Here is a 25,093-nt window from a genome sequence, read left to right on the forward strand (position 1 = left end):
AGAAATTGATTTCATCTTATCAATATGATAGTAAACCATAAGTTTACTATGTAAAAAAGCAAACTGTTTAGGCACAAGGTGGCAGAAGACATAAGCACAAATATCAACCATGCTTCCTTAATCTGTAAGTCTAAATCAAAATGTGCTAAAGACCTGCATGGTATTGTATTCAGAATGTCAGAGCTCACTCAGTAAAATAAGGGATCAAAAATTTTATTATTACTTTTTAAAATGTTTACAGTTCTGTGTGTCTTTTTTCCTTCCATAAAACACAGAGAAGCTGCTTCAGGCAGTGGTATAGCTTACTGTTCAGTGCCAGTGTTTTGGCTAGAGGAGTGGTAAAGGTGACAAAATGGTTCCAGCACCAGAGAATGAGAAGTAGAGAAGCTGTAGTGTGAAAAAGACTGGTTAATATTTGTGTTGCCAGTGTAATTAATAGTTTTGCAACCACCTGCTAAGATAGCATGACAACCAGTCACATGCTACTTGAAGATATCGGCTGGGCTAGGTCATCTCAAGACAGCAAGTATCAAGGTGAACAACTAATGCTTGCTGCTCTTTTAACTAGACCTAAAGGAACTGTCAAAGTTAAATAGTACGGAAATTAAAACAAGAGTCGTTCCATATTCTAGATTTTACCTTTTACCCATCATTTGATACTTGCCATTCTAATAACAGGTGCAGTTCCACTGTCATTCATAAATACAAAATTTTATTTGCACTTCATTAGTTTAGAAAGACCACAATGTTTTTCAATACCACAACATTCAGGACACACCAAGTTATTCAAATATGTAACTACTGATTTACCACAGCTAAACTAAACAGTGCATTTTAATAAAAGATATACCAAAGATATAATTCACAAATTCATTATCAGACAAAAACCTAACACAGTATTTGCTTGATGGGAATATTTTCCACCATTAGGAAAGAAAATCATTTCACCTTAATTTCCCCTCCCCCAACCCTACAGATGTCCAGACAAATACACACATATATTCCTTAACACAGGAAAATGCATTACCTTAATATTTTTTTTTTAAAGAATTTGTCTAGGACAGCAGCATTGCTTTTTATACCTTCTTTTAGAGCTTGAATATATCTCCATTCTTTTATTTAAACTTATTGATTCTTGCAATTAAGTTTATGCTTATGCAGAAAATTATATATGCAATTTGAGAGTGCAATCTTAGATCTGCACCAGATGTGATGTCTTAGTACACAAAGAAAGGGTTCAGCATTAAACAAAATAAATAAGACTGCCAAAAATTAAACTTAGCTTTCAATAAATCCAGTCAGCAGAGGATGCTACAGCCAAAAATGTTTTCACTACATTAAAATGAAACATAATGCTGATTATGGAAGCTTTGTACATAAAGTCCTCTGTTTTAAAAAATTTGTCTTTAAAATAGTTAGCAAAGCACCATATACTTATCTTCATACCAGAAGAGCTTCTGCCTGCCTGTTTATAATAACAAGAACTATTACAACATTTATGTCAAGAATAGGTACAGATTTAACTTCTCCTCCTCCTCAACTGGAAGTGTGGTAAATCCCAACCAACTGTACAGTATTTATAACACTGGGGCAATGAATGAAACATCATTGTGAGGGAGAGGGGTAATAATTAAATGTTATATAGCTGAATCCTACACAGGATTGCATATTTGCATATTTACAAGTTAGTGTGTAGCTCTGACTCGAATAACAAAGTGCAACAAGAAACTGCCAAATGATTGTAGTGCAGAGTACTATAGATACTTTCTTTACCCTCCCACTCCTATTTTTCACTCTGTATGGAGCAACAAGTCAACAGCAACGGACATGTGGCCTTGGAGGAGGCAGTTCTGGTGGGATTTCTGGCTCTGGTTGCAGGGACAGGATACTGTTGGACAACTCATTTCTTATAACATCCAGTGGCATCTTAAAGAAAAGAAAAAATCACCTGTAAAGAATCATCTGCACAGAACTCAGCAGGATGAGATAGTTTCAAGAGTTCACAGTCACCCAAAGCCTCCATTTAAGGATTTTTAGTTCTTATTAATTAGTGAACCACATTAAAGCAAGTTGTGTTAACAACGTCTTTCAGAAAGAAGTTACAAGACCCTGTTGAAATAAAGTCACTTTCTAAAAATAATGACACATTACAAGAGAACTGCCTGCACATGAAAGCAGGCAAATGTACAGTCAGCCACTGATGTAAGTGAAGTTATAGGAAATAGGAAGCATAGCAAATAGGAGCAGATGCTTACCAAATTCAACATCAGTATTAAGTGAAACATACAGCAGTCTGTAAACTGCATCATGCCCACTACGTATTAACCTCTCCTGACAGTGTGCACTTACCCTTCATGTCCTCCCAATAAATACAATCAGTGATTCAGTATTTAAACTCTGACCATTTATGTAGCCACAGAAACTACCACCTCAGTATTTTACCTTTTTCAGAATGTCATCAACAAGTTTTAGAAATATTTCATCCACATTAAAATTATCCTTGGCACTTGCTTCACAGAACCGCATCCCAGTTATTTGCTGTGCAAACTGATGGAAGAGAAAATAAGGTAACTACACAAACAGCAACAAACAGCAACTATACTTTCCTCATAAAACCTTTAAAAACTTTTCTTGAAATCTGTGAAGGAACTTGAATTCAACTAATAATCCTGAATCTCTAAGGTACAGCAAATATTGCCAGATATAGCTGATTTTCACTTAGAATTGGTTTAATGGAAAAGTGTGTTACATTTCTCCAGACTTAAATCTGAGAAATTCATGTCTTCAGTTGACATGGACTACTGCAGATTGCCACAGAGTAATAACTTCTCAGAAGATTCATTCTCAACCTTATTATTAAATGCAGAAAACGGGAGTACAGATAAAAGAATCAGCCTTGACTCTCTAAAAAAATTCTTAACTTTCAAATGTATGAAAGTGTATGTACTTTTGGAGTTGGAAGAAAACAAAAAAAACATGAAAGCAAAGATGAGCTAAGGAATTGAGTAGCACTCTTGCCTAACCTAAAATAGTACTGAAAAGCAAATGTCTGGAAGAAGACAAAGATGTTCTGAATGGGCATATCGCTATTTATGCTTCAAGTCTTTACTATAGCCTTTTTCAGAGTCTACTTGACAAAGACGGGTATCATCTACACTACCGTGTACTGGGGCCAACAATCAGATCTGTAGGTTTTGTTTTTTTCTCTAAACAGCAAAGCCATCCAGCTCCAGTAAGAAAGCATGTAATTGCACATTGTATAAAAAGTAGTAAATATCATATGGATTTTTACAGAACATCACCACTCTCACTCAGTATGTTCCTTAGGCCTAACAGTTGGAACAAGAACAGCCACAGACTCTCAGCAACAATGTCACAGCAGTTTTGATTATAGCTGTAACTCAAAATCTGTTTATACTTGTTCTTACCTTTTCTCCCTGCTGTCGAGAAATCTCTCGATCAACTTCACAGTCCAGTTTATTTCCGACTAATAGAAGCTCTGCATCTTCTGACGCATACTGCAAGTAAAACATTTTAATTAACTAAACCTAGAAAGATAAGACTTTGTAATGCCAACACAATATTAACAACAAAAAGGGCAATTCCTTTACTATATATGGACTCATCCTACACAGTTCATTATGGCAAAGTACTTCCGAAACATTTCAAGAATTTTCAACTTCAATTTTTAAACACCAATTTTAAAACATTAACTGAGAAACAGTTGTTGTTCCGGTTTGTTTATGAGTGAACACGGTGACTTATTTCACAGACCAAAATACAACATTTATTCATACCCCAGTGCATAGGCAAATGCATGATGTTACAGATCTCCAATGGCAATTCTAACTAGGACAATTCCAGTCTGAGGATGCAGGAATTGACAACCATTTTGCAACAAAACACGTAATTATTAAATTCCTCCTAAAAGAATCTAACATAAATTAGCAGTCGTTAGTTTAATAATCCTACACATATACTGTTAAAAGTCTTATAGCGTTCCTTTGAGAAAAAGCTTCTCAAAACAAACAAAAAAATGAAAAAAACATTTAGAGCCTACCTTATCAATCATTTTCATCCATTTTGGTAAATCATCAAATGTTTCCTTCTTGGTGATATCATACACCAAAATAATTCCCTTGGCACTTCTGTAATAAGCTGAGGTAATGCTGTTGAATCTCTCCTGACCTGCTGTGTCCCTAAGAAGCAGCAGCAAACATTGGCACAAACATTTCACTGATTTGCAAAGCAAACAATAACTTTGTTTCTATTTTAATAAAAACACCCCTCCCACTCATTAGACACTATATTGAAGATCTCCTTCTATATGTGTGAATTTCAGGCAAAAAAATGGAGCAGCACTTTCAATCACAAAAAGTTTTCACATCAGAACTACTTATTCCATACTAACTTCACCAAGAAAGGCCACCAAACAGTTCTATATGTATCTGAAAATGAAGCTGTCCAATGAAATGAAGCTGTTTTTGTGGGTTTTGCTGCTGTTGTTATTTTTTAATAGCCCTGAAAAAATGAAAAAAGAAATGGAAACATGCTTATCAAACTAACACATCTGGACATCCACCTATAAAATGAGCAATGCATCAATCATTACGATTTGAGCTTTCAGAGTCTTTTTGGATCAACCACAGCAATTCAGCCGTGGTTCTAAGACTAATGCAGAGGCTACTGGCAGAAGTAAATGAAAGAAGCAAGCAGCCACTACACGGCACGGCTTCTGAAAGCAGATTATTGGCTTTCACACTTAGACCTATTCATCTGAGGTGTTAGAAAAGCATTTCCAATCCTCATTTTCATAATTACAGGCATTTCTATCAGGTTGCACTTCACACAGGAGACCGTTTTCCAGAAATGATAGTGCTTTGCCTGTACTAGCTATAGTTTATATTCCAAAGTAGGTGATACGAAGTTTTTTTTTTTACTGAACACTCTTATTGAAGATTTTTGGCAGATATACTTAAAAAAAAAAAAAAAGCTGGTGTATACTGTAAGTCTTAAAATGTGACTGCTATCATGAGTGGAAAGTTATACAGTGCTACAAAGTGATCGAGTATTTGCTGCCTGCGTTCAGCACCCAGAATTAATGGGTAATTTTTCATTTTTACTGTAAGTTAAAAGATGGCCAAAATTCAGAGTGGATGGGAGAAAACGTGCATCTGCAGGGGCTCAGAAGCTCAAAAGGAATTCTATTCAACAGCCACATTTCAGACAAAAGGAGGATGAATTTGGGAATGAGATTAACAATGGAGAGCTGAAAACACTTGTTACCAAAAAAAAAAGTTATGTTCACAAAATGCCACATTGATTGCCCTGAAGAATTCTTTTAGGGTTTATGCAAAACAAGCAGTAGAATAAACTACCACAAACCTATCTTGCTCTTCAAAAAATCTTTAAGGATCTTAAATAAGCAGGTTTAAAAACGAAGCACTTAACTTTCTCCTGAAATTGCCGGAAGTGTACTTAATAGCAACAAAACTTTGCTAGCGATTTCACAAAGTAAACACTGTCTACTAGGAAGAGATTTGAAACGTCTGCCTCTCAGCCTGTGGAAAAATATTGACTAATACTTCACTGCAAGCCAACGTCATCGTGATATGGAGCTTGGGGTAGGGAGGCCGAAGAGAACAAATTCCTATTGCGTCCATTTTTATTTTGTTTTTAGTCATATCCCATTCTCCACTCAAAACCTTTGGGACCCTACAGAAGGTGAAAACAGGTAGCCTGTTTCAAAAAGATTAAGCTCTTAGTATGTCAGAGCAGTTTTAGATGGTTAATTGCTTGCTTTCTTATCACTAATGAAGCATTTTTATTAAAGCAATACAAGTTCCGGCAGCTGAAGTCACACAGATAAATATTACTCAAAACAAGTAATTTGATTTTCTCTTCCCTTCTTTGTTATGGTCAGATTTGGTTTTGGCAGGTCCTTTGGAAGTTCCTTCCACGAAGGATTTAAGAACTCTCTTACGAACCGTTGATTTTCCACATATGGATAACATTGCTTCGGTGCTTATGAAGAGACTTGTCAGAATTAGGATCTCGTAGAGCAGCCTCTGCCAGCTGCTGCTCACCCAGCCGACCGACCAGGTGTGGTAGGGATGGGATCCCTCCAGCTCTATCACTCTGCGCAGACATAACCGGCTGGCAGGTGGCAGGGCATCCCCCATGTGGCAGAAGGAATGCGTCAAGCCTAGTTGTGGCCAGACTAATGAAAAAAGTTGCCTCTTTTGCTGGCCAGTCTTCCCCTCTTCGGTGTGCCCTTCTCAGAACAAAGAAATAGAGGAGCGATTTCAGAGCTGCCTGGCTGGGCCTGCAGGTCCCCGCCGAGGACTTTTAGCAATTCCATCAGAGGGGCTACTTCTGAAGTACCAAGTCACTCATTCATGCACTAGAAAAACACAGGGGGAAAATAAATACACTAACGCTCAACCACCCTGTCTGAAGAGACTAATCAACACGTTAGATAAGCTGAGGTGTAAGCGATGGAGTCAACTACGCAACGTCACTCTCCGCCACTCCAGCTGTCTCCAGCCCCACGTTTCCCCCAGCCTGCTGAGTGCTTTATCTCCAAGTCTATCTCGTGTTATCAGCCTCTCCTCACCCCACAACCTCAGGTGCTTGAAATGTTTATAGCATTCCCCAGCAGCTGCTCCTCTCCGCCGCCATACCCTCAGGTCCTGCACTCCTCAAAATATCCCACACTTTGTAGTCTGGCTTGCTGGCTAAACAAGACACATTGCACGCTGTGACTGGTTCAAGAAACCCACAGACAGCCTGGCGGCCCACTACACGTGTTAAATGGCCAGATGGCCACTAATTGTCACCTGCCAGTCGCACTAATCGTAGCGGGTTATGGCTGACTTTCTTTGCCTTGCTCTAACAGGCGTAGACTTCCACACACTTCACGTAACCAACGCATCGACTGCTGCATCAAATTTAAATGAAACCCGCCAACAGGTTTCTGATCGCAAGCATGATCTTACAACCCTTGTTTCCTTCAAAAACTGGAAGAAAATAAACTGAATTTGTGGTCTCTAACATTACTGTAACACTGTATTAGAGAAAATTATCTCTGGAATAAGCAGTAATCAACAGTGGGCAGTTAATTTCGAATGCAACCCCAAGCTGGCTAAGTAAGCTGCAGATAGAGTAATCAAGTTGATCTTACAAGTGGAAACTTTTGTCTTCTACCAGGTGCTATGGTCTTTTTTTTTCTTTAAAAATAATAAGGCAGTAAATTCTTCCATCACTGAGTAAAAAAAAAGTAAGTCCTAAAGCAGAGCTGATGTTAAAAGTATATCCACCTTAAACGCCTTCCCTTCACGTACTGTGCTGGAGAAATTAAGTTTGTTATACTATTCTCATCAATATATCACAGTCCCACAGCCAGAGCATTTTAGTAAGGATAGCTACTAAAGAACCAATAGAAAGCTGCAAGAAAAGACAAGAATTATGTAACTGCACTAACAGTATGCAACTTCATGAATTTTGTGAATGACACTAAGTGCTGCTAGTTCCTTTTTTCTCTGGTAAGAATCGACAGAAAAGAATCACTCAGTCCAATTTCACTCAAACATCACAAGTTCAAACAATAAGTTACTACAACTTGATTAATGATTTGTCATCACTGAGAAAATATAACAGCTAAATAAAAATATAACAGCTTTGCTTTTTTTTTTTAATACTAAAACCAGTTTTCTTTTATTGATTTTTCAAGAACTTGTTTTAATGGAAAAAACACTGATATTTCTAAATTGTACTCACAAACACACGACATACGACTCCTTGACCAACTACAAACTGTAATTAAAAAAAAATCCTCGCTTGACTGTTTTTCTGCTTCAGCAACAGAAACTAGACATCACTCCAAAAATGCAAACAAATGTTACACCAAACAAAAGCAAATTAAAAAAAACAAACGCACAAAGCCCATTTTCAAGTGTTGACTTGCTGTATTCCCATTATTTCAGACTGCATAGAACACAATACAAATACAGCTGATCTTAATTAAGATACTTTTGGATAATTTTTGTTTTACATAAATGTTCTCTATCTAGAATAGTTGCTTGAAAGACAGACTCAAAACTGTCTTTGGCTCTTAAGTTAGACTCATTTTTTAACGAGTGGTGGTGCGAAGTAGCAATAGAGGGGGATGTATTTTTAAACAGAAGTTAAAAAGTAACGCTTTCTCATGCTTCGTGCATTTATGGAACTTGAAGATAACATTTTAAAAATGTTTTACGTCATTTTAGAGGTGAATTCTACCTGTCAAGCTGAGCTTTTCCTTCCCATAAATTAAAAAAAAAAAGTATTTATAATCTTTTATGATATGAAATAATTTATTTCAGAGGTACTAAACAGCAGGAACTACATTCTGTTAAGTTTCAGGACAGATTATCTTTTCCTCAGAAATTTTCCAAGAGGATAATTGCCCATTAGGAAACCCTGAGCTGGCAGAATCAGAACTCTTTATGAGAACGCAGCAGCCCAAACTACCCTCAGAAGCAGATCTGACAGTTTTCTTGCCAGGCCAGTAAATTTGCAGAAATACCAGAGAGCTCCCCTGGCAGACTGGCAGGACACAGCAGAGTGGCACGGCACCACCACTTCCAGCAGCCAGGTGCCTTCAGACAGGTAGCCAGGGCTGACTAACTCTTGTTTTGGGCAAGTGTCCCGATGGCTCAGGGTACAGGGCACACTCCAATCCCCTGCTGTCCTCCTGGGCAGCACACCATGCTTCGAAGCGTGAAGGTGCGCTTCCTATATTTCCTCCAGTTTTCAAGCTCTGAAAAAGCACAGCTGCTCAGATTCGCTTCACAACTCAGCTGATCGCTCCAGTTACTTCACCCACAGCCTAACTGCACCACACGCTGCTTCTCAGGGAACACCAACTCCTTTCAGCCCAGAACTGCAGCACAGAAGCAGAACTACTGCATCTGCTGCTTCTGGCAGCCCAAAGGGTGCTACTGGCGTTCAGCTGGAACAGAGAAGATGGATGCTACTTAGCACCCTCGGTGCTGCTCTCCTACTTTATTTCCTAACAAGTAGTAGGTCGTTTACTGACTGAAAGGGAAATCAGGAAAGAGGTACTGTAGTTAGGAGGGACTGGATAGGAACAAGTAAGCTAGAGGCAAGAGCAGAAGCCTCCATGATCCTTCAGTGCACAGTATCCACTTGGAAAGGAACATGGGAGGCCAATTTGTATGCTGCTGTACTAAGAGCAAACAGGTGAAAGCAGCTTTCAAATGGATGTCTTGCACACCTAGTTGACTGATATATCCAACATAGTTCTCTGCTGTTTTTTCCATAACTTTAAGTGGCAGAGGTCTGTTGAGAACACTGTTGGCAGGGCAGTCAATGAAGAGACAGGTCGAGTGACCACTGAAAACCCAATGCGGTATTGAAATACCAAAATGAAACTAAAAAAAAAAAAAAAAAGAAAAAAAAACTTGTTTGATTTTTTGAAGTGGAATTATCACAACTGAAAAAAATAAACTCGGATGCCTCAAAATGCAACCTTAGTCATCTTAGTCATTTTTAGAAAACGCATGCAAAAATTTTGTAAATGGTTTACTGGACAATACATGTTACTGCAGTAGTTAGTGTGACCTTTATAAGTAAAGACCACCAGGAAATATGAGGCAACCTTGTCTCTGCGTAGGGATGAAAGGAGACTGCATTAGGATCAACCATGTGTGACTCACGTCTGTGTTTTTAAATTTCAAATGTTTGACTTTGTAAATTGCTTTCCTCTTTTCATCTAACAACTGAAAGTACAAAAAGAGTTAATAAATCGACCCAACAACATATACAACATACTTCAGGATAAATTAGCAAAAGGAGTGGTTATCTAATTGCTTTTCAAAAAATTTACAAGTATGCCATGACAGGTTTAAGGGTTAGCTATAAGAAGAGCATTTTAACAACAACTGTTGGAGAGAAAGTGACACGTGGGAGCTGGAAGTCGTACTCATGGATTTTATTGTACTTTAAAATATTTTATCTTTACAATGTGTTTTGTTCACCATTTTAGCAGGGCTTTGCACAGGAATACTGGTCACATTTTAGCAACCTATCAATTTTTAGTTCTAAGTTTCTTATATCCTACTAGCATATTCTCAATATGTGGAAAATAATGGTTTAAACATCTCTTTTCCAATAAAACTTCTCTTCTATGAAGTATTTATTCAACATGAAGAAATCAATTGACAAGCTTTGCACATCTCACAGCAAAATTTCACATTAGGCATACGGTAGCATCTCCATATCAAAATTCTTTGTTACCTCTGTCAGCTTCAGCAGACCCTGGCTAACAATTGCTGGCTCAACTGCCAGCCTTGTGGTCACAGGTTTCCAAACAGGGACAGGTGGTGGATGGAGACATGCCAGTAACATTCAAGTGTTAGGTGACTGATGACACCAAAGATGATGCAGCAGTTAACTCAGAGGGAAGCAAGACAGACACATGGTGTGACAAACAGAGTTGATGGTGACCTGCCAAGAGGAGTTAGTAAGCTCAATTCACTGCATCCATGTAGTTAAGAATGAGAAACCATCAGAATATCCCCAAAGTGCATTGAAGAGTTATTTAGAGCTTTCTCCCCCCTATAGATTGTTAGCAGCTTTAACAGCTTAACTACAATGCCAATTATGCATCAAGCACTATTAATAAACAAAGCTAAGCTTCTACATAGTAGCATATAAGATTAATGTATATTAACATAGCTGGTTTATTCTCTCGTAACGATGCTTATGTATTGCACTACTCTGCGAAACAAAGGAGCTCATAAACTCAAAAATTCCTAAGCAATATAAATTGTTTTAATCTTTGGCATGGGGAATTGTTATGAGGAAACATGTAACCTACTCCAAAAAAGAAAAGCTGAGCTCAGACGTTGAGCTTTCTGCTGCAGGACATCAGTTCTAGTTAAAGTGTACGGTCTTAGCTGAATGGAATTATTTTACTTCTCAGTGCTGTTTATGGTGGGTATAATATACTTAGTCTTGATTGCCCTTCGCTTTCAGTTATTTAATATAGCATCAAAGAAACAGCACTGCCTATACCAAGTTTTATAAAAATAGTTTAGGAAATATTTTACAGTTGCTTTATAATTGCTTTTATAACAAATGTCAGTTTTGAATGGTCTAGAATTAAAAAACAAACAAACAAAAAACAACTTTCTCTAGCATCTTTTTAACATGGTTCCTTTTGTTTGTAGAACTCCTATTTCTCATGCAGACAATTTCACACTTTTAGAAAAAAGGGCTCGAGACCTCTGTGATGCATGAGTATTTCAGTAGTTACACTCATGTCCTACTTCTAATTTTATCTTTCTCCTCCTTTATCCTCACAAAAATCTAAGAGCTATTTGGTTTTGCTTAAGTCTTATGGGAATAGAGGAGAGGAGCAAAAGGGTAAGAGCTAAACCAGCTTATAACAGTTAATAGTATTAGACAAGCATATTGATTCATGCTATAACATAAAAATTAAAACATACTGCTGGTTGCACATTTGTTTTACTTACCAGATTTGTAATCTAATTTTCTTTCCTCTTAGCTCTACTGTTTTGATTTTAAAATCAACACCTATAAATAAAATACAGTAAACAGAAAAGTAGGAATAAGAAGCAAAAGTAACGAGGGTGTAATTATTATTATTATTTTTGGAATTTTTTTTTTAATATCAAATTTAAACAGTCTGAACAAGCAGAAGGGTTTGCAACCCTATGGGTCACCTCGGGAACATCAAGGGGATCTGACAACCGCTGTACAGTCTGTGAGCCATCCAATTTGGCAGCATCACAACATAAACCTTCCACTTTGTGCACCACTCCCAGCAGCAGGTAAACCCAACGTAAGAGTAAAACAACAGGCACGGTTGGTTGTTTCTCCCTTATTCACACTGACTGCCAAGGACAAGCCTGCTCTACTTTCAACTGGCACCGACGCCTTGGAGCATGAAGCAAACCCCATCCCTCCACACCAGTTTTGCTGTCTGTGACATGGAGCAATACACATCCATCCCCAAGCCGGATGCTTAGTTTAACATTTGTGAAGCACTACAGCACAAGTGCTGGAATTGTGGTTGGTTTATGCAGCTTGTTAGCACCGTCATTCTTAATTCCTGCAAATGTTTAGAAACAAACTGCTTAGATTTAGAGCGACTTTTAAAATTCCTTTTATACCTGTGTGGTACTTTCATCCATCATCTCAAACCTCCAGGCACATTTTGAATGCATGCTAAATATCAAAGACAGAACCATGAAGACCTTGTTATACAGAAATATTTCAAGTCCAAAAACTGCTGGCAATCAACACATAAGACATACTATGGTCAAACAATATCTAGACACAAAAGAATACCACCTCTCCCACAAAAATATTTCAGGGGAAAAACATCCTAGAATATCACCGTATTTGTACATTGTTTGCCTGACCATTTTAGTATACATTTGTGTAAAGATTTTTGCCTCAGTTCGTCCTGCTGAACACCATCCCTTCTAACAGAGCTAAATCAGAAAGCAGGGAAATAAAAAGACAAGAGAACATGGTTCAGACTGGTACACTTAAACTCACACAAAAGCGTAGAAGCATACTGTTGGAAACACTTTTCTTTTTCACATACAGGAGTATAGATTTTTATTTCCTCCAACAGAAAAATACACATTTCCTAATGCCTGTTCCTGGTAAAAGCCAAGAGCCCCTACTGATATTGCTAGAATCAAGACCAGACTATCATTTCTACAGAAGGAATTGAATTTGGCCCTTACTTAAGATTTCCAAAAGTCCTGAAAAACTTAATTATAAAGAAAAAAAAAGTTCATTTTACATCCCGAAAACCAGGTACACATTGTCGACTTGGCATTTATTTCAAAGTGCTTTTAGAGATAGTCATGCCTGTAAAGCTGTTGGCTAAACTGGAATAAGTTTAGAAAAATTAGTTGTATTTTACCAATGGAAATAAAAAGATAGCTTCGATTCTACTTTTAAATTGCAAAACAGGTTGTCACTGTTTAGCTAGACTAAATATGTGAAAGGATCACTGATCTTCATTCCCCTGGACAAAAGTCCCTCCAAACAGCTTGCAGCTGTATACTACAGAGTGATAAACGTGTTGGTTATCACCACGACAGCTATTCTTCTGCATGTCCTTAAAAGCGTCTAGCACAGTTATTCACCAGGTCTTAGAGTTGCTCAGGACATGTGATGTTTATGCTCCACTTACCGAAATGTACCCCATTCATACCCCTGTGGGGTTCTTAGGGAATACAAGAACCAAAGTAATAAACTGATTGGTACTATGCAGTCTACGATTTTAACAGCAATTTTCAAGCATTCATATGCAAACTGAGAAAACGTATTACAATAATTAAAGTTTCAGGACATTCATTAATCCTAACTTTAAGAAATATATTCTGGCACTTTTGAAAAACCAACATTTCTGTTAGTGTAAATGTTGCTATGTTAGTGTAAATGTTAACTATTTCTACTACTAAATGCCTTTACTCTACATAATTTCATTTAAACTATAAAACGCAGTTGTCTGAATGGTCACAACTTTGTCTACAACAAGACAGCTGATTTACTTGCAGAGGAGGTAATCAGCATTAACTGAAATCGCTTCAGACCTCTCCCTTCCTCGAGGAAGTTGGAATACAACCGCCCCAACGTCTCACCTCGAATTCCACTGCCGCTATCTCACACAGCATGCTACGAGATCTGTCGTTCATCTGAGACCTCCAGTTAAAATAAAATCAAAATAAATCTAGCTTCACCATCCCGCTGAAATCTAAATAGAAAAAGAATCTACCATACTCATACAGGGGGCATACTTAGCTTAACAACTGTACTTGTAGAGGAGCTTGACCAAAGCACAAGGTCAGAGAGAACACAGTTTCTGCTAAAGGAAAAGTCCTCTTGTCACACAAGAAGTCTTTTATCACCTCTGATCCAAAACTATGTATCAAAAATCATCATGAGAACTTCATGCATGTTTCACCCGATTTGTTATCAAAATCTCCTATTTATTAAATAACCGGTTTATACACACTGTCTTGTAAAACCAAGGAACAAGAAGGTATGTAGGTATGCTTCCCCCACCCCTGATTTTTTTTTTTTTAAGGAAAAATAGGTAACGAACTAGAGATAACATACAACTGTTCTAATAAAAGCAATTTTCAACTCAGAATTTCCTGGGACCACTGGGCACAACCTACACCAATGAAATCAAGCAGAAAAACGCCTGCAGACGAAAAAGACTGTTCCAAAATAAATACTATCTCAATAGTAATTCTTATTTCAAAGGCAGGTCTTTCTATTAATTATTTTAACAGTCACATCATGAAAAATTTCTACTTAACTTTGCAACAGACAATGCAAACTAGTAAGTTTTAGAGAAGCGCATTCTTCTATAAAACTGTTTGAATCATTTAACACTTAAATCAGACAGCTTGCCAGCACTAAGCAAAAGGTGCTCAACTGATTTTTATAATTAGTAATGCTCAGCAAGCATCAACACAATACCAAAGCTTCCCGTTGGCCAACACCGAAGGAAGAGACTGGCAACTTTCCTCTTGCAAATGAAGAAATAAATCCCTAAGCCTGTCAGTCTCCAGTACTGTGTTTCACCATACACCTGCCAAAGGTACCGCTTTGAGTTCATACGCAAACTCATAATTTAATTAAAATAATACACACGTTGGTCTTCCACTTTAATTTCAAACATCATAAGAAAAAGTTCAACGAAACAAGTAAGTTAGCTTGACTAAGGTCTATGAATATAACCGCATGTGAAGCTTTGGTACCCACTTAATTTCTCCAATTACTAAAAACCGGAGGAAAAACTGTTAACAGTCCCAGGAAGTCAATCAGGAAACTCATGCTTTCCACTGTTACATACAACAAATACTTGTTAGGCACATATGGCACAGAGGTAGACAACTGGGTCTTCCCATCCACATACACCGAGCACGAAGAGCAGTCTCGGGTGCTCTGATACCTGTAGTTGCAGAACATGCTACTCCCATTCTTCAGAAAAACACCTGCGAGCAGTCCTTTTAAGCCTCTCCACTCAGCTAATGGCAGAGCAGGTATTAAGTCTGCTCTTAAATTTTTATTATTTTGTTTTTAAGGAACTGTTTTGTAACACTGCAGTACTAATGGCAAGAATATTTGATAAATTCTTTAAAATCCTTGTTTCAAAGAGCTCCTAATGCACAGTTGTTCCCAGTTACATACAGATCAGGAAAACCCAGGGATCAATAATCACTGCTGGCAACAGCACCAAATCTGAAAAAAGCATTTTACAAGGGCACAGGATTTTAAAGGTCTCTTTTTACCTTACTCTGTAGCTTATTAGTGGTATTTTGAAAATTTTATACAACGCACAGTGCTTTTGTGGTGAAAGCACGTGAACTTTGGATTGAAAGTATACTTCATACAAATAAGAGCACCTACTAAAACATGCACTCAACTGAAGCAATGCTTTTTCCAGGAAAAATAAAGGGCTACTAGACCACAAGGCAAATAGAGGGGGGTTATTTGCTTATTAATTTATTGAGTCTATTAAACACACAGCTAAGCAAACTGTCTGCGCTCCCTTCCAAAATAAACAGCCCTAAAAGAAAGAACAGGCGCTCAAAATAGAAGAGCCCTAATGAAGTTCTAGATAAGGGCAAGTCAGTGACAATGACATATCTTATAACTGCCCCAAACTTGACACTGTTCCAGACTGAAAAAAATCCAATAAAAAATTAGCCCGGAACAGATTTTAACATAGATTTTAACATCTCTTGCCCCAAACAGGAATGAAAAGTTACCTACTAAAGCATAAACTGAAACACACACAATTGCGTCTAGTTTCTCCCTTTAAAGCTAAAACATTTTGTCTAGGAATAAACAGTGAAGAAACTTCTCACTATGCATTCTGCATTTAAGTTTTAATTAAATCTTTTTTTTTTTTTTGCCTAAGTGGCAGAAAAAGGAAGTGGAAATGTTTTGCTTAATGCACACAGTGACCTTAAGAGGCCAAGATTTCCTGATCACGAAGTTCACGCAGGAGCTGGGAAAACAGATGGAAATAGAGCACACAACCCGCCTCCAGCTAAAATCGATTCCAATAGATGACATTTTCAGAGGCCCATTAGCTATGTGCATCAAAGCCGTTCAATCAGTGAAAAATAATCAGACCATATTTGAAGAAACACAATCAGTTTAAAAATCCAGGGTTTGTGTCCTGAAGAACCACCCAAAAGCGACCGAATTCGAAGACTGGGTCAGTTTGTTTGCTTTGGGCATCTGACAGCATTGCACAGAGAAGTTTTCCTGCTTCCCTACAACCCATGGCTCAGGTCATGGGCTTCCCGAGGTAAGAACCACCTCTGTCACCAGTCTGCACAGTGTCTGCTATAATCCAGCCCTGCTCTGTGACTAAGTACCAACCACAACGCAGTTCTTGCACCTGCAGCCTCTAGGAACTGCTGAAGTCAAAGAAAAGACACTCAGTGGCTTTGGTACTTGTTTCTACCCTCTTGCTGGGGGAGGAGGAGGGACAAGAACAAGGCACACGGGAGTGGAGGAAGGTTACTAAAATCGTTTTGGAAAAAAATAAACCGTCATATTTAATTTTAATTGAAGCTGGAAGGCACGCAGGTAATCTTGAGAACCACCAAAGTGGAAGTACCTCTCTCAAACCGCACATTATAAAAGTAAAGATCACAAAGAGATGTGGAAGCATTAAGCGTTCGTCACATATGAGCCAGTTTGGGGATTGCTTTAGAGGCAGGTAAAGCACGCCGTCCGTAAAGCTCTGCAGTGTAATTCTAGAGCCATTAACATGCGGAAACTTGAGACTGCTCGCCTAAAATAAAAGTCTACACGGACCTCGACTGGCAACTGCGCTACAGACCGAAACGAAACAGACACAACAACACACAAAAAAGTAATATACATGCAGCGACTACATTTTAAAGGTACAGTTATAATGAGTTTTTAGGAATCTGACAGTGATTTCTGAATGCCTGATATACTGTTTATGGACGTCTCAGTTGCTCGGTATTTCCAAACTCAATGAGAACGGAGGAAGTCATTTCTTTATAATTTTACTGTCTGTGAGAATGTGAAGTCCTTCAGAAAGTGTAAACATTTTACACTATTTACAGTGCTAACTTCAAAGCACGGACCAGAATTTTGATAAACACAATGAAGGGAAGGGGATAATGGAATGAATAAGATTCGCTGGGCTTTCTTGAAGACAAAATATTACAAAACTCCTCATTACAGAACAGAAAAACATTGTGAGCTACTGGTCTACAACTACCTGACCTTGAAAGGAAAATCAACTGTGAAAGAAAAATTAATTAATAGAACTCCAGATTTTAAAAAGGCTGAATCTATTCCAAAATGGGACTGAATTTAGGATTTTGGTTTGGGTACTAAGTTTTCCACTCCTTAGATGCCAGGAGAAATAAATTGTAAAAGTGTTGCCATACGCTGTTAAATAGGTGCAGTCTTAAAAAGCGGGAACATCAATCCTCTCCCCCATTTAGGGACAGCCCAGAAAAGAAGCGTCTCAGACATGTCATGGTTTTTGTGATGAAAGGCACTCCACAGAGAATCTCCTCCATTTCATGGTTCAGCTGAAAACACAAGTATTCTGCAAAGTGCGTGCGCTATTTTCACCAAAGGAACATCTGAGTTCACAACTTCCAGAAAGAAATACGAAAGTCCATAACAGAATCACATGCCCCCCTTTTTTTTTTTTTTCCTTTTGCTCCTGACACTCTCAGCTGTTCACAGCCCAGACTGAGTTTGACAGCTGCATTCCACTCTCCTTCCAAACTAAACTCCACATGCGACACCACTCAAGTGGGCTCTTGGTTTTTTCTGTTCTTTTACTTGCATATTCTCATACATTCACTGACACTGGACCACGAGATATTTGGAGAGCTCTGCAGTGTTGATATAGCCCAGTAGCTGAACATTTCTATCAGTTTAGAGCAGCAGGTTTACAAATGACAAAATCAATTGCAAATTTACTCCTTGGTAATTCAAAAAAAAAAAGAAGTAAATTAAAAAAGAAAGAAAAAATAAAAAAGCTCCCCAATACCCTGCTCCTGAACCCTGATAATTTATACCACCTTGCTACTACGTTTTCCTATTTTAAAATACAGTTTTGAGCCCCTTATGAGGGCTCAAATGGTTACGCATGGAAAATAATTGCTGACTCCACCAGATGCTGTAAAACACGCTTAGCTGACACATACTCGGCAAACAATTACTTGCTAGCTTCTTTCAGTTGTGGTCTCCAGCATCGATTACAAGTGACAGCACTACTCCTAAAAGGTGGAAGGCAGTTTCCAGAGAACACAGGCTTCTCTTCAAAGATGCATTTCCTAAACCCATGGTTACAGAGCTGAAAACAAACAATGCGAGTTACTACACGCTCCCCAATTATCTCAAGGTTTTGTGTAAGGTTAAATTGTTTTCTGTGCGAGTTTCCAGCCTCCCGCTCTCTGCTATTTGTAGTTTGTCGAGTAACTGCAGCACAACACTAATGAGATATTTGTTAGTTTTATTTATGCTAATCTACGCTAGCCAAAAAGCCTGTATATAAGAGTAGACATACATTAATATCCTGGAAAAACGAAGATAAGGGTTAATTCTCACATAAATATTTAATATCATTGATCAGAACTTTCTTCCTTTTGTTTTGTACAACAGCAAAGATTTATCAGAATAAGTACAGAGCTGATGTGGCGTACAAAGCCAATGAAAGGCTATCTGATCGCTACTTTATCACGATGTGGTAAAGCAAAAGACGTCTATTTCTACCCTTTCTTCCCTCTCTCCACCCCAATTAAGTTTTCAGTGCCACCTTACGGAAGGGAAAAAATCTTCAAAGAAAAATTAAAACGAGTTACCAGAAAGAACTCATGGACATGTACAAGCGTAGCAAAAACGTATAAAAAATGCTACTCTTCTAGTTGATGCAGGAGGTTTTTCTGAAAATTGTATGTAGATTGTTCTTCATCTCAGATTATGGCAAATTACTAAACTTGCTTTTAAAACACAGGTTTTATCATGATTTACCGAAAGATTATTTTTCAAGTGGTTAATAAGACATACCACGTTCACATTGCATGAGAGTGTAAAATATCGACAAGTGAAAAAAAATAAGGACCAACTCAAGGGGCTGTTATGAAAAAATGAACAATCGATATTTAAAAAAATAATCAGGCCATTAATTTAAGTGAATATAACTAATATGGTATGAAAAACTTATGGGAATGAAAACTACACATGAATGTTGTTAGTTCAACTTTTAAAGACTAAAAGTCAACGAAGGAGGTTGAATTAACAACAGAAAACCAAAAATACATATGTACACACACACACATATGTGTACCTATGGACTGATCTATCATACAAATGTATTAAAAACAGAAGATACCTTGCTTAAAGTTGCTCTGATAGAAGTTTAACCTAAAGTTTTCACCATTGCTGTTGCTTATTTGTGGAAGTTAGGCATTTTGCTTGTGTATTTTAAAAAGAAATGTCAGGAAAGAGACTGCTTGGAAGAAAAAGCTACAGAGCTCAGTAAACCTAATGAGCTCCCAACGTACACACCAACATACCGTTTCACGCTAACATTAAAGCAAAGTGAAACAGGGTCAAAGAGCAATTTTTGTGAAGTCAAAGGAGTCTTTCACCGCAGCACATTTGCATGCCAACAGGCTACAATTAGTCCAAAGCAGATCGCAACCTTCCCATCCTGATCCACAACAAAACTTCCCATTACAAACTCAGCCGAGTAGCTCGAGCTATGATTTTGCTTGCAAAAAAAAGTACTGAAGGAAGCTTTAGCATTTTCTTCAAGTGGTACTGTGGTGTCCCATGAATTGCTGCTAAAAGGAGCTGGCAGCAAGCCTGCACGGGCACCTGAACTCTTACATTTTCAAAGGCAAGGCCTCCTTCCTGGGATGCTTTCACGATGGAGAAGAGCTGAAGTGTAAGACTAGGCCTCAGAAACTTTACATACTTGGCCAGCTCGGAAAAGACAAGCAGGGGAGCTCTACTTGATTTGGAGGAACAGGAGAGTCAGCCGCCTGAGAAGTGAGTCAGTGCAGGGCCTCCGGGTTGGGTGAGCAGGAACCTCAAGTTCTGAGATTAAAACCAGAATTTTGCCTGTGGCAAAACAGGATGGAGAGGAAATAATACTGAGTACAGGAGCTCTGTAGATCTGTCATGGAAGAAAAATAGCATGGAGATTGATAATGAGCGAAGACTTAGATACAGACAGGGCAGACAGTCGTGAGGGTTAAAGGGCACACAGAGGCCTTTGAAAAATAAGAGGACTCTTTATTATAGTAATTATAATAACATCACTACTGAGATCTGAATTAAGATGTATTTCTTTGGGGATAAAAATACTTTGGGGAAAGTAAGGGAGGGGGGAAAGAAGCAAAGGCAAAAACTTCTCCTTTACCACCCATCTTCAAACCTCCTCACAACCGTGCCAGTGAGTATCTCTCCACTGTCTCTGGAAAGATCACCCTTTTTTATGCCTAATTCGGCAAATTTGGTTTTCATTGTCAAGAGTCTGAAAAACCTCTAAGTGATAGCCCTGGATCCTTCTCCTTTGTGAAAAAGGCAGGTGCATGGAGATCAGATAAAGACTCATAAATGGGGGGAATTTTTTCATTTTAAAATAAAAGTGTGTGTATGTGTGTATATATATATATACATATATATATATATAGTTGACAAAATTAATATAATGCCAATATTACCTTTGAATAAGCATTCTTCCACCATGGAAAAGAAGTTACCTTAACTACTTTGGATTTAACACTGGCATGAGCCCAGCAATTTTACATCACTTTAGATACGGAGTAATATTCCTAAAGAAAATTTCTCTGCCCAAAGAAATAATAAGTTATAACCAAATAATAAGAACAAATATTCAAACCTAGCATGTAAAATTGGAAACAGCAGCCTCTATTTCTCATTTGACAACAGTGTGCAAAAGTCAGTAAATATTTGAGCACAGTGAGTATTCTCAGTACTGTGTAAATAGCAGATTAAGTAGACACAATATTCTATGCAACTTAATGCCCAAAATAAATACATCAAAAGAATTTTAGATCAACAGCACATCGTGTGCCATTATGAATAATGTGCCAAAATCTGCCAAGCTATTTTTGAACACTTTCAAAGAACTTCAGTGTTTTGAGATGAGACAGAAGACGTTGATATGTTTTTATTGCAGAATTTACTTCACCAATCTGGCAAATTTAGTCCTTGTAAATTAACATTAAAGTACTGTATCTTTTTTAATTGAATCCACACCTCCCCACTCATGCAGAAACACTCAATTTTTCCAATTACCTGGCATTATTATCCTAAGCAGCACTTAGAGACAAAAGTCAGCTGGTCACTTCTAACACGTTTTGGACAAGGAAAGTTTATGGACATCATTGTCAGAGAAGACTTCTGAGTAGCCTGCACATTTCCATGCAAGAGGTTAAGGTGTTAAATATTATTCTGCTTGGCCTATACTTCCAGAGGCTTAGTAAAAACATACAAAGTAAGGTGGAGACCACTAACCAAGGTAAGGGAGTTAATATGTATTTTAGGGTTCTGTTTAAAATACGTCTTCAATAAGATAGGTAGATACAGCAAATTTTAACTGTTCTTTTATAATAAAGCCTTTTCAAATTTAATCTCGAGGTATATTCTGTTTACATAACTTCCCCTGAAATGAGATCAGTCACACTGTTTTCAATAATGTTTCAAAACACATTCTACACTTACACTTCTTGAAAATCACTGCAGTAAGTAGTTACGAAGGAAGAGTTTTATGATTTCAACTGTGTATCAAAGTCTGACCTCAGATCATTTCTGAGTATGGGTTATTTTCCATCCACCTAACACGTAAGCAGTGGAGGTTACTTTTTCTTACTCTACGGTGCAAAACAGTGGGGTGCGAGCTTTCAGTCCTGACTGCGAAAAGCTCTTTCATTTAGCAGTTGAAGGATCTGGGGGAATCTCAACAGCTCTCAACTTTAGTCAGAGGGCCTTGCAAGAATGCCATTACTGTCAAGTCTTTCTTCCACGTGTTTTGGCACAAGCTGATTTCCCTATGCTGCTTTATGTTGGCACACTTTGTACGTTAAACATTACGTAATCTTCTGTCTAGCAGCATATCACCATTTATTTCCTGCTTTTTTTTTTTTTTTTTTTGTAAAATAAGGAAGCTTCTCTGCCTCAATCACTGTCTTGGTTATCTAGCAAACCAGTTTTGCTTACAAGGCACCAGACTGGAAGTCTGGACTGGGGTCTAGGGCACGTCCTCTCAGTTCTCAAGATTCGCGTCAGGAAACTAACCCGAGTTAACAGAGAGCAGTCCAGCCCCAAAAGAGGACTGAATGTAGGTCAGCCCGAAGGAGACGCATACGAGTTCAAAACCATACATAATCCTGGAGAATTAATAAAGAATACAGTCCACTGTCAGTTCTTCCCTAGCTCACCATATGCTTAACTAAACCAGCCCATCTACAGAAGCCCTCAGCGTTTCTTCATGACAACACATCGCTTCAGGATTATGTCTCTGACATGCTATCACTTCTTTCTAACTTCTGAAAAGGTAAGTTACTGGCTTAAATATGTCAACACTAACAGGCTGCTAAGAAGAGGAGCCACAGCTCTATCAGATTTGGATTTTTAAAGGACCTAGGGAAGAATAAGAACAAAAGAACTGACAGAACACACATTAAAGTGAAAACAAGGATAACTATGTTATTCTGTCACAGGAAGATCATCTTGAAAAGTAACAATTTAATTTCTAAAAGGCGACACAGTCACTTTCCATCAGATGCTATACACTTCCTCACATTTCAAGCTGCAATTAAGCTACGCACACGTACTTTACAATGACACAGACTTAACAATCACCTCGCTGCAACACTCAGGAGTTCAGTCCCAAGAGCAGGTCTCTAATAACGCGGACTCACTAGCTTGCTTTCCGCCCCTTACACACTCAGGCATTAAGACAGGAGGCATTACGCTACCTCAAAGGCTTGCACCAGTGACTAAACCACGCGCAAGACGCTGCTCTACAACACTAGAAAGTTGCCCCCTGGTTTGCTGTGCTGGAGCAAAACATGCAGTATGCTCGAGAGGTACTCTTCAAGACATAAACCATTAGCTTCCTCCGATCTAATATTGCGGAGGGTTTTCTGATGGAGGTACAACAACAACAATCTGGAGTTAATCGGACTATCACCTGGAATAGCCTTTGAAGTCCCACCAGCTATGTGTTGCACGACTCCCCAGCTCCTGAAATGCTCCTGTTTCCTTACACACGACACCACAGCGACCTGTTTCACCAACCACCCCTAATTTATCTTCTTTAAACTGTGTTTTTTGCTAGCACGAACGAAGCAGGATACCACACACCTTCCCCAAACTTGTCAGGACGCCAAGGACCCCCACCATCTCTATAACCGAGCGCCGTAAAGTTTGGCACAAGGGGCTCCCCTGGGAGCAGAAGCCCCCCGGGGGTGTCCCACCGCCCCCCAACCCACCCCGGTGGTGGCCCCGGGAGCCACGGGGAAAAAGGGACGAGGAACCGAGGCCCGGGCCGGTGTTTACATGGCCACACAGTGCCGGGTGGGCCCGGGGAGCAGCGGGGCAAGGACGGGACGGGGCGGGACGGGTCGGCCTTACCCACGGTGGACTTGCAGGCCTCGCAGAAGGTGTCGTCGGTGAAGCGCTCCATCAGGCTGGTCTTGCCCACCCCCCGCGAGCCGATGATGATCACCTGCAGCTTGAAGTCGGCGGGGCGCGGCGGCTGCTTCCTGCGGCGGGCCTGTCCCCCGGACAGAGCCGGCGACCCCCCCGCCGAGCCCGCCCCGAGCTCCAGCGCGCCGCCGCCCCCCGCCACCCTGCGCTGCGGCAGCCCCGAGCCCGGCTCCATCAGCGCCGCATGCGGCGCCGCGCTCCCGCTCCCCCTCCCCGCCGCCGCCGCCGCCGCCCTCCGCCCGTACCCTGCCCAGCCCCGGCTCGCCCACAAGCCACCACCGCCCGCGGCCGCCCCGCCACCGCCGCCGCCCGGCCCGAGGGGAGCGGCGCCGGCAACGGGAACGGGAACGAGAACGGGAACGGGAACGGAACAACTCCGTGGCGGCGCCGCCGCCGAGCCCGGCCCGGCCGCGCAGCGCCCTCTGCAGCGCCGGAGCCGCGGCCCCGCGCCGCAGTGCCGGGGGCGGGGGGCGGCCCGCACGGCTCCGCCCCGCGGGCAGGGCACGGACAGGGGCCTGGGTGCTTATGGAGCGAGGCCTGGCCGTGGTTTGTGGCCCTCGGGTCGTGGTGGGGTCTGCCACAGCCCGCTGCAGGCTGAGCCGGGCCCCGGGCGTGATCCTGAGGTGGCGAAATGGACGTGGCCCGCGTGCCTTCCCTGCCCGTCCCGGCACCGAGGCGCTGTTTGCCCGGGGTGGGCTTCGCTGCCAAACCCAAACCTCTGTAAACACGAACCTCTTCCCAACAACACACACTAGGTTATTTACCTCAAATACTAATTCCAAGGAAAGTTAATAAAGTGTTGGGAGAAGTAATGCCACAAACGGTGCAACTGATCAGAACAACCGTTTGCTCCCCGTGACTTTGAGGAAAATTCACCTTTCCCTAACTGTTCAGAGGTTACAGGAGCTGGGTTTTTCAGAACTGCCGCCTACAAAGGTACAGGCCTGCCTTTTGGGGCTGTGGGGAACTCAGTTTTAACTGGCCCACAGGTAGGTGCCGTGCTTCTCTGGGCATTACAGTTACGAGCATCCAAAGCTAGTGGCCATTTGGGAAGATTTAGTCTAATTTCCTAGGTTCTCACTAAGATTTTAAAGCTACACAATTCCAGAAGGGAATAACAAAAGTGGGATTTACACTTAAGGAACCATTGCTTCACAAGAGTGATTTTCTCAAGAGCCAATTTTCTTGAAGAAACGAGACAGCTTGACAGTGAGGCCATATTGTCAAGAACAAAGGAAAAAGAACAGAGACCAAGAACGATTTTAACATAATTCTA

At 39.9% G+C, this 25,093-nt stretch overlaps 1 protein-coding gene across 1 annotated transcript; it reads right to left on the minus strand.

The window, feature by feature from the left end:
* Positions 1 to 695: 695 nt before the first annotated feature.
* On the minus strand, positions 696 to 24,201 carry RAB12 (RAB12, member RAS oncogene family). Its single transcript, XM_040550054.1, has 6 exons — positions 23,743 to 24,201; positions 11,541 to 11,601; positions 4,061 to 4,199; positions 3,429 to 3,518; positions 2,443 to 2,547; positions 696 to 1,926 (listed from the first exon to the last, which is right to left on the minus strand). Exons 1-6 carry the CDS (start codon positions 23,990 to 23,992, stop codon positions 1,813 to 1,815), a joined length of 759 nt encoding a protein of 252 aa, XP_040405988.1. The 5' UTR covers positions 23,993 to 24,201; the 3' UTR covers positions 696 to 1,812.
* Positions 24,202 to 25,093: the final 892 nt, after the last annotated feature.

Source organism: Cygnus olor, chromosome 2 (genome assembly GCF_009769625.2).
Source record: "Cygnus olor isolate bCygOlo1 chromosome 2, bCygOlo1.pri.v2, whole genome shotgun sequence".
In the NCBI taxonomy this organism is placed as follows: domain Eukaryota; kingdom Metazoa; phylum Chordata; class Aves; order Anseriformes; family Anatidae; genus Cygnus; species Cygnus olor.